Consider the following 11264-nt stretch of genomic DNA (forward strand, 5'->3'; position numbering starts at 1 on the left):
GTTCAACTTCTGAAATTTTGTAAAACAGTTACTTAGAAATCACTGTGCTTGTACAATTTGAATCGACCAAAATCTGTCCACTGGAACGTGGCATTATCATTTTGACCATTGACAAATTGAGCTTGTTGAACTCACTAGCATAAATGAACAAATTTATCTCCAATGGCGTGTTTTCCTCAAGTTCATCTGAATTATTTTTTCCATCATTATGCAACCACATGCAACTATTTTCGACCAGACCTTAAATTACCCTTCCAGACTGGGCTATTAGACTTAGCGTGTCGCCTGAATTGTGTCAGACAGTTTTGGCATGCAATTATTATTATCATTTGTTATGAACTCACAACAGTTTTATCAGAAATTCAATTTTTCGTCAATAATAATTCTTAGGATTTTTCATTAGAATTTAAGGACGAATATAACAAGCATTCGCCCAAATATTCCATGGTCCTATCAGGTTGTATCATAAATTGTACATCTATTCGGTTTGTGCTTTTCTTCCTAAACGCGAGGTTGTACAAATAATATCAGAATAACAGTGTCATGTGTTGAATATTGTGGAAATAACTCAATTACTTAAATTTAGTGAATGATCATAATAAATCTCACTATATTTCCTTTTTGGTTGATATCCGAAAAGACAACTTAAATACTACAAATCCTGAAGTACAAACGTTTATTTGACGATTCATGACATTTGACATTTGACTACAGATTAAGAGAAAAGCTGCATGATGTAAACGTAAATTCTGACATTATATCAATTTTGTTTAAACTTTGAAGGTATTTCTTTCACATATTTTACAGTAATTGAAAATTTTCTACTAGAAACTTACTACTAGAAATGCTTTTATTTACTGTGTCTATGAACATAATAAATATATAATCTTCTGTATTTCCTAACTCATGTGACGTATCTTGAAAATAAATTGTGGTTATGCAGAACCGAGTACATAACAAGATTGTAAATATTAATAATATGTGCTTGCACCTTGACACACAGAATTACTCGTGCTCCAATAAATATGTATCAGTTCTCATTATGTAGAATAACATTTATTATTCATCTACCAACTGTATTTGTATCAGGAACATCCTTGGATCCTGTCGTGCAGCACATTTGACAATTTGTGGTTAACATGAGTTTTTTAGGAGGATTGCGAAAAAAACTTATTAGCAAAGTTATTTTTTCCATACTTCTCCTTTTGTTTCTGACTGCAGACATTGGGTTTCGTCTGTACCATACTGGTGAACAACAAACTATCAATGAGAAATACCAACACGATGAATATGACAGATTGAAGGAAATTATATTAATTCCATTTAATGGTGACGTGAGTAGCGACGTTGTTGAACAGGATATTCTTCGCAAACAAATGCAGATTGGTAGGACGAGATGTAACTGTCCTGAACCACCAGCATGGTTGAAACCTGTTAATAAAAGAAGAATAACTGAAGGAAAGAAATGGGAAATGCTGAAGAACAAGCGAATTGAACCACTGTCCGTATGCAAAGCCATGTCACCATTGAACTACATCGGGAGTGGTATCACTGTTGAGCCGTATCAAACAGTACCAATCATTGGAATGTCACTTCATTCATATGTAGAAAAAATATTACCTAAAGTAAATAACGACATTATCCTTCAGTTATCTTCAACCAAAAAACTTGGAAAGCTGCGTCTTACTAAACAGATGAGTGACATTATGAAAGCAAACCAAATCATATATACTGGTGACACTTTTGATTTGAAACTGAATTTTAAACAAAATATAGAGCTCCTTAAAAATGTTCTCAATAACAGTATTCTTTATTCAAGTCATACATATGAACTTGATGCACGTGATAATTTACAAATCACATTGTTTAATTTCACAGTTAATATATATGTTCGTATACGTAGAGAACCATTGCCAGATTTGTATGATCCCGGGGAGAATGACAACATCATTGATAAAGTCACAGTAATCACCAAAACATTCGAACGACCAGATGTTATCGAAAAGTTTGTCTTTAGTGTTCACAAATATTATCCAAACATTACAATAATAATTGCAGATGATTCCGAGTTTCCAAAACCTATACAAAAGGAACATGTCAAACACTTTATTCTTCCTTTCCGAGAAGGAAGTTTTCCGGGAAGAAATCTTGCTCTGAGTCAGGTCAGAACAAAATATGTTGTTTTTTTGGATGACGACATGTACTTCACAAACAACACTAACTTGGAGACGATGGTCGCAAAACTTGAAGATCCTGATATTGATATGGATATAAATTGTGGAGAAGTTAAACAATTGGGAATTCTTACAGGTTTTCGAAATATTGGTTACAATGATACACAGGGTTATTGCAATTTAGGGCCATATTTCCCTCGCAATAGAGATGTGACTGGCTATCCACAGTGCATATGGGGAGAAATGTTTATGTTCTTTTTTGCTGCTAAAACAGCAGTTTTGCGCCAAATCGGGGCATATCCATTGATTAAACAAGCTGCTCACGAAGAGGCATGGATAAATACAATAGGGAAAGCAAAAAGTGCATTCTGTAGTGACAGCTCAGTGTATCATGTGCATGGCAAAAATGAAAGGTATGATAGATTTAGAAAGGAAACAAGGACAATTCTTTTTTCCGATCCAATGGCCCTTTTTGAAAATAATATGTGCTACTGGTGGGGTTTTTACAAATTTCCTCATTCAGCAAAATCTCTTGAAGTAAAGAGTAAATTACAGTAACATCACTGTCACGTTATCCCGTCATAGGAAATTTTACCACATGATCAGCATGAAATAAGAATCATGTTACCATGAATTATGAAACATATCTTTTGTGGCAATATAGTGTCCTTTTCAATGGCGATATGACAAGATTATGCTGGTTAATCCTATAACACGCTTTCTATATGAAAGCTATTGATTGACAACATGCCTTTCACTGTCTGTCGAACTACAGCACAGTTCTTCTATAATTGCAAACTTCTTTCCTGACTTCTGACTGACTTTGACAGTTATTAATCGTATTCTAACTGATTGATCAGGCGCCATTTTTACAGTTCCTCATTACAGAATAGAGAAAAATAGATAATAATATTGGATAATATTTGTGCGTTATATCTCATACTCTACACTTTGGGATGATATTTGACATTTTCCCTGTTTCTTTTTGTTTTATTCTCTATAGACGAGCCCCAAGCAACACAGATGTTCAGTACGTAGTATAATGGAAATAATAGTTCTTCAAATTCTAACATATTTTTAACAATTAATATGCTGTTTTTGAAATGGTTCTTATATTTTAAGTTTAAGACACTTCAATTTTTCGTGTTAGATACAATAAAAAGTCTGTCTTAGCAAAAACATTAATTTCGTGTTCATGCCTAACAAGTTTCATGCCGAATTGCCGAATATTGTATTTATTGCTCAGCACTCTGAGAAAGAAATACAGCTACAATGTTAACGTATTTGACGATGTTTGTATATATGAGTATGAAAACAAAAGATAGCATGTCATTTTTTTTCATTATTATAACAGTCAACCTGTAAATACACTATATATGAATGCCCGTTATATAAGTCACAACGGGTATTGTAATCCTTTTTATTTTGAAAGATCTTACTTTTAACTCAGAGCATTATGCCATGTATGACTGGGCTGCATACTTTGTAACACGCATGACGTATGGGCATGTGTCATACATTGAAAACTATGTGGCTTATTTAAAATTCAACACATTCAAACTGATGCGGTCATCATATTCCCCACTCAGTTTCAGACGTAATAGTAACGTGAAAATAGAACTGGATCACGTGGATGTCTCTATTATAAAATGACTTGTCTTGAAACAACAGAAATACATAACCTCGGCACAAGGCTTGTATAGGCAAAATTGTGTAATCTGTTGCGGGCCCTGTGGTCTCATGATCTTCGCTCTGAGGGAAAAAGTGTACTATGCTCTGTATTGTCGTACTCCCAATCCTTACAAAACCACCAGATAAAACAATAACAATCGTAGTTCTAGTACTATGTGCAGAGTTGATTTGTCACAACAAGTCTATAAATTAAAAAAAAAAATCTGATAACAAAACCAGAGGTCGCAGGATGTAGCCATGATAATTAGACTATACAAAATAGGAAGTATAACCAGTTTCAACAGTTATTGTTATAGAGAGTGTTGAGATCAAAAACTGATACCAATGTTTAATGTGCAGGCGCATTGCATAATCGATGTGGATGCTTACTATATTAAACACCTATCAATTCGCACCAGACCAGGGAAGCCCGATACACATATATGGCGCGTATTGGTGCGGGGCCCAACGACAGTTGCACCGGGAAACGAGATCGTTGAAGATCTAGAGAAGCTAATAAAGTTTATCTAAGAGCAAGCTGCAAAGTTAGCTTGCAAATTGATAGCAAGAAATAAGGTTTGTTATGATAGAGGGGTTCATGGGACTGCATTTATCGAAGTTGAGTTCTGGCATATGGTGTTGGCATCCCATTGAGTGTTATCTGAATAGAAGTTGGTACGTAAGCTGAAGTAAAAACAAGCGTGATGTTATTTAGTTACTGACGTTTATACGCGTGTATAATAATAAAGGGTGAAAAAAGAATCTAATAAACCATGTTACCTCAACTTGGAAACAGTATCATTGGAGTTTTCATTGTAGAAAATGCAAAAATTAACGATAGTAAGTAACTCGTGAGTAACTTATCTGATGAGTTTAATAATAACTTTTCGTTCGGATAATTCTATTTCGAATTGTTGGTGTTTGTATTTTGATAGCTTTGATGTTAAATACAGATGCTCTGTATTTGGTGGTGTGGTGGGATATGAATGTCGATTTTGTGTTTGTGGAGTAGCCAAAAACAGACTAAGTTGACATTGCGTGTATTTTCCGCAGTTACTCTTTGAAAAACTAATCTGACCCTAATGCCTAGGTATGACTATGAAGTCATTGTCTTGACGTACATTTTTGCTCATTGTGTTTTGCTACTCGGGGTATCCTATCGTTACTGCAATTTTAGTTATTGAATGAGAATGTGTGAGAGAAAGAGATTGGCAGGATTTAGATTGTTATATGGTGTTGGACGGTGCTCAGAAAGTTGTGATCGACAATCAGTTCCCGTATTGTCTGTTGTTAACAAGCAAATCCTGGTCAGTTATTAACAATTTTAATTGTACTTTGCACGGTGATATCATGTTTATCTCTATTACAATATAAGCGCATTTACTGAGGAATAGTTGTTACCATTTATAGATTTTATCTTCAGTTAGGGATAAGTACTTCCAGTATATTTGCTACTTGATTAGAGATTTGTTTGATTTGTGTCCCGACTTTGTGTTACCATGATGACAGCCCGCATATTTGAAGGTTAATTTCTTTGTTTGGCGTTCCCCCTATGATAGGGTTATTTTGGTATCTAATCGGCTTTAGGTGCATATGGGTAATTTAACCATATCCCAATATGGAATTTTGGTTGAAAAGAGCAAATCAACAAACATTATGCATTTGATGGTCACGTGGATAGCTCTGTTCAAGTGTATTAACCCTCTGCAAATGCTCCCATTGTGTTGTTATTACAATATACCCCAATTACGTCATCGAGAAATCAACAAATCAACTTATGATCGAACCGACGCATCAAAAGTGATTATCCAATCGCAGAATTGAATTCATCGAGCAGACGATGAATTCAAATTGACTTTTTCAATGTGTCGTTTTCTACCCATGTTTTAAAACAAATAATAAGATATCGACAATTTATAATTACTGCTGTTACACACCAACAGTAACATTTATGTTGGCAGTTCTTTGGTGAGAGTGAAAGTGGGAACGTCATGCAGTGAATAGTATTTATTATTATTTGCCGTAACAAGCTTGAACATGTTTACTAAATTCGTTAAATAGTACTGCAATGATCAATTAATAGCAATATACACAACTATCCGACGAAAGATATTCTAGAAGTGAATATATTTCGGGAGTAATGTACACATAATTTGTCACTTAGCATGGCTGAGATGGAACACATTATAACAATCATATCAAAAAACACAGATAACCAACCACGCTATATTACAAAATACATTTAACTAACATACCACATGTTATGTCGGACAAACAAGATTATAATATGAACACACCAAACAATATAATATTTAATTTAATAAGTACGTGGAATTCAATATAATGTTATTCTTCTCATGTAAGGTACGAAATAATGTGTGCGTCAGATATTATAATGAATATTTCAAATGCAAAGTATCACCTAATAAAATGAAATTACGAATTAGGTTTCCACTAATCGATGGTTAAACATTAAAGAAATTAACTATTATCAATTATCAATCGTATAATAGCACAGTATATGCATGCTTTTTTGACCATGTCAACCATTGGTCCCTGTTTAGAAAGTTGGTTGAAAGGGTGCTACCTGGTTATATTGTTCGCATTTTATTGGTTTGGTACCATACTCAGCTGTTAAAATTCTACTAATACCGAGTTTCCTGCAGGCAAAGTAGCATGATTATGACTGTTCATTTCAACGTGTATATTGATGACCTCATTTCTCGTTTATACCTATATAAAGTGGACAGTTGCGTTGGAGGATTTTTATCAACCAAACGATGTATGCCGATGCCTTGGTTACCTTAGCCCGTCCATCTATGGTTTGCGAACCCTCGTTAACGCTTGTTATGAATATGGTTCGGTCTTTGATAAAATTAATCAGCCTAAGAAATCTGAATCTATATACTTTATTTCTCCGAAGAGTGGTCTGAAAAGTATATCTTGGTGACTATGAGCTTAAAATTGATACTGATAATTCAATGAAAGGCTTAGGCATATTCGAGTGTACTAAGACAGAGCAAATATATTGTTTCGAAAATGTCCTACCTGCAGCAGTAATATTAAAATGACATTGTTCCAAACTTGTTGCTCTGACATGTATTGTTCACTACTTTGTTTTCAACATAGTCGAAACAGTATTTATGATCTCAGTGTTGCCTATAATATTACATTTCGTTTATTTCTGGCATACCCAGGATTGTAGTGATAGCGGTATGTTTGTGTCTTCCAACATTCCTACATTTAATAATCTTGGACTAAACTATTTTTTTTTCTCACTTTATACCCATCTAACTAAAAGTAATAATATAATCGTTGTAGTAATTAAACCCCTTCTATTTACACCTGGATTGATCAACGTCAGTGTAGTAGTTGATTTGAGTTCAGTCTGCTTTGAGGCAATGGTGTCACATAACATTTTCTTTATTTCTAGCAGCTCTTTGAGTTTTACATCACGAAGGATCCCACTAAGGCAATAGCATCTGAAGTCTGTTTTGCAGCCTCAATGCTCTCTAAATCTACCGATTTAGGTTGTGTCTCAACTTTTGCCAGATCTTCATTATTTTACTGGTGTACACTAGTTGGAGATCATGCAAAGCATTTGTCTATACTTTAGCTGACAGCGAGCAATATCCAGATGTAGTACTGATCCCAAAATGCATGAATCTGGCAGACAGTGCCCAGTAGGATATCATACTAGCATATATGCACAGTTGCTTGACATCAGAACCACAGATTATTACCACTGGTACATTCACACATTTTTGATAAATATACCACTTAGATTATGCTGAGAAAGTACACAAACTATATGAGATAATTTCCCATTTTTATGGATTATATCTTCTAAATAGTTTAGGTTAGCGCGTTAAAAATCATTAACAATGGCACTTTGTTTTCAATGTTACCATCGTAGCATGGCTCGTTGTAAGGAAATGTTAACATTAAACTTGTAGAGCATAACGTCAGAATCATTATTCGGTTTACACATTGTCCTATATAATACCATTGTTTGTGAATTAAGATTTACAAAATTCTAGATGTATAAAGAAATGACACGGATTGATTGTTACGTTACATTTTATTGTTGAAAATGCAGTTTGTAATAACAATTGTTATATTATACCGAATAAAACACAAGTGAAAATATTGTAACAATTTCCAATAAACATGCCCAATACATCTCTGTTTATGTAGATATTTCATCATACTTATCTTGGCTCATTGGTATCTGTATACTCAAAACATAATTCCTAAACTACTCTATAAGACCATTTGACAGTTCCAGAGCACCCAATGTTTATATAATAATAGCAACACACAGAGCCACAAAAACCGAAAATAATGCATTTTATCCATACCTTTATAATGAGAGAAGATCTGCCAAAATCAATAATCTAACCTTTTCGTTTCCCAAAATAAAACTCATTCCACGATTGAAAGTTTTCGAACCCGTTTTTAAACAATACATGGTCAGAGTGTTCTAAGCTTTCGGTCTCTGTAAAATGGGAATATCTGTATCTATTATAAACTGCATTTCTCCCCCGGGCGTGTAAGATGATGACGTCATCACACTGTGCAATTTTTAAGTGCCCTAAGCCATCTATAAATAATTCCCGATGTGATATGCGCTCGAATCTTGGATCAAATCCCACTTTTCGCACTGATTCAGTCTTTGCCATGAAAAAATCGGGCACGACGTCATTGAAATTACAATTTGGAAATTCCTTCACGCTGCCATATGGAAACGGTTTGTCCGTTCTGACTAAACAGCCATTGCCATCTTCATCTCGTGAGTACTGAACCCATTTCCAAATATCATTGTCTATACTGTCAGAAACTCCCGTCTTTGGATCTCGTATAAACCCAGCCACTAAGTCAAGCTCTGCAGTAGGTGAGTCTAGTTTCTCTACAAACCTCTCCAAAATTGTTTCGTTTGTGAAGACAAAATCGTCATCCATCCACAAAAAATATTTTGTACGCACCTGGCTCACAAGCAAGCTTTTACCAGCACCAAGGCCTTCTAAAAATGGCATCCAGAAGTGCTTGACATTAGTTCCATTCAAATCTTGTTTTTTCCGGGAATCATCAGCTACTAATATTGTCATATTTGGATAGTATTTGTTAACACTTAAAATGAGCCTATTGATACAGTCATATCGTTCAAATGTTTTTGAAATGACAGTGACTTTATTGTTTATGTCATTACCGAGTCCAGGGTCATATAGTTTCGGCATATGAAGTCGCTGTATCAGGACGTTGATAGAGACCTGAAACTCTTGAAAAGTGATGTAAATAACATCCCTCTTCCTTATATGGTACTCAGTACTTGTGTAAATTAAATGTTCCAAAGCAGTATTCAGATCATCAACATTGCCAGCTTGTATTGTTACTTGATGAGTGTTGTTTCCAGTTATGTGTAATGCGTGTATGATTGGTTCAATATAAGTATATCCTAAAGATCTTTTGGACATGATTGATATTTTTAATTTTGAGTTGTCTTTTCCAAATGCAGCTGGTTGAACCTCAATGCCAACAAGCCGGACTGAGTTTAAAGGTTCAACCGTGATACCTGATCCGATGTAAGCTATAGGAGACATGGCTACACATCTACTTATAGGGTCTTCCAGTTTATTTTCATAGTGCTGCCAATCTTTAAATTCTTTCTGCAACCGCAGACGTGCATCGAATGGAAGTGGTCCAACAGCACTTCTATGAGTACTACATGTCTTGCCTTTGAGGACGCGCATTCTAGTTATTCCGTAATTTGTTGATAGTTGTGAAGTTCCGTAAATTATTTGATAAGAGCCTGGGAACAATGATCGTTTAATAACGAATAAACACATAATCACGATGAAACAAAATACAGCTAGGCGAGGTAATAATTTGCCGGTCTGTCTTGCCATGACGAATGTAGCTGAAAACAAACACACGAACAAAATTAAATTATTTCACCAAAAGACTAATCACCTACAAAATGTCAATATTAATGCATATATATATATATTGAAGTTGAGTACATAAAGAGAAACATAGTAGACATTCTTTTCCTGAATTAATAAAATAATTACTTATTATTACGTTATTGATAAATAATTCTTATTTTCCAATCAATAATAATATAGAAATTTGTTATTGTATATAATACCATCTTATTTTACCTTAAATCTATTTGTTTGTCATTGTTTGTTTCAGAGAATGTGAAGGTTTTCAAAAAGGTGTGTGATTTAGGATTAACCCAGTCGCCATTCTACGACCTCAATTGCATAATTATAATATTTATTATGATTTAAACGTCATGAGATTGTGTATTTGTATTTGTTGTATTTTGTATTTCATTCATATAAAGCATTTGATTTTGCTACGATTTTCTTTGCTAGAATGCGCAAATCAGAATATAAATCTGTTTAGACACCGGATAATTTTTTAAAGATAAATGAAAACAACCCGATCTCGACTGAATAGGTTGTGATTCATCTCAGAACTTTGAGCAGATAGAAGTCTTTAAAAGAATGCATATTTTCAGAAATGATTCTCTGAACAATGCAACTGTAATATATGGATCTGTATAACACATCATCCATACATCAATGACAAATTGATACATTGAGCTTATACGCGACCATCAGCATTTTTTGTGGAACTTTTCAATCAATTTAAAAAATATGTATTTTCATGAATATGAGCATAGGGCTTGCATGTCAATATGTCATAACAACAACAAAAAGAGATAACAATACGGTTAATGGTATATAACTTAGCGAACGACCGATTTTATATGTGTTTCGTGAACTGAGTCGAGAAGTTTGAACATTTGAAAAAGATCTGTACAAATTAGCCTAAATTATAATCTTTTCTTATAAATAATAATAATGCATTAAAAAAATAAAAGACTACAACTGAACTGCTATATAGAGGCTGAAGTGTTTATAGACTTTCTTTGAGTAGTAAAACATCGATATGTTGAAAATCAATGTATGATGTTAGATTTGACTGACCTGACATAGGCTTGTACCACTGTGCTGGAAAAAGGGTTGTAGTGTTCTGCTTTTCACGAGAGCTGTAATATACTGGCTTAAATTGCTTGGCTGTAAGCTACTGGCATAAATTATAAATAAAAGTTACAAACAATAGTATAAAGTGTATTCTTGTACAGCAAAATCTGCTTAATTGAATGGAAAGCATATACTCATTAGACGGTAGACCAAATCATGTCTGCTTTACGTCCGCTAAACTCAAGAATTTAAAACGAGTCAAATTATGCGAATATATAAGACAGTCGTTTGAGTCGCCGGTACATACCGGTTGCCTAGATTAGTGTGCATGTAACACGATGCTACCACGCATACATGCATTTCAGGCAGCATTATAATAAATAAACAATTGTAAGACCAAATCTTCTAAAGAAATTCAATCACC

The 11264-nt window shown here is 34.2% G+C and overlaps 2 protein-coding genes across 2 annotated transcripts; one reads left to right on the forward strand and one right to left on the reverse strand.

Annotated features, from left to right (window-relative positions):
* The first annotated feature begins 1139 nt into the window (after positions 1-1139).
* On the forward strand, positions 1140-2732 carry LOC146747387 (beta-1,4 N-acetylgalactosaminyltransferase 1-like). Its single transcript, XM_085498413.1, has one exon. The coding sequence runs from the start codon at positions 1140-1142 to the stop codon at positions 2730-2732; it is 1593 nt and encodes a 530-aa protein (XP_085354539.1).
* Positions 2733-8242: 5510 nt separating this feature from the next.
* LOC146747388 (beta-1,4 N-acetylgalactosaminyltransferase 1-like) lies at positions 8243-9595 on the reverse strand. Its single transcript, XM_085498414.1, has one exon. It carries the CDS (start codon positions 9593-9595, stop codon positions 8243-8245), a length of 1353 nt encoding a protein of 450 aa, XP_085354540.1.
* Between the last annotated feature and the right edge of the window lie 1669 nt (positions 9596-11264).

Source organism: Saccoglossus kowalevskii, chromosome 4 (genome assembly GCF_978046115.1).
Source record: "Saccoglossus kowalevskii chromosome 4, keSacKowa6.1, whole genome shotgun sequence".
Lineage (NCBI taxonomy): Eukaryota > Metazoa > Hemichordata > Enteropneusta > Harrimaniidae > Saccoglossus > Saccoglossus kowalevskii.

What these genes read in the sequence shown, in the direction of transcription:
- LOC146747387 (XM_085498413.1), top strand. Translation starts at nt 1,140, where the DNA reads ATGAGTTTTTTAGGAGGATTGCGAAAAAAACTTATTAGCAAAGTTATT.
- LOC146747388 (XM_085498414.1), bottom strand. Translation starts at nt 9,595, where the DNA reads ATGCGCGTCCTCAAAGGCAAGACATGTAGTACTCATAGAAGTGCTGTT.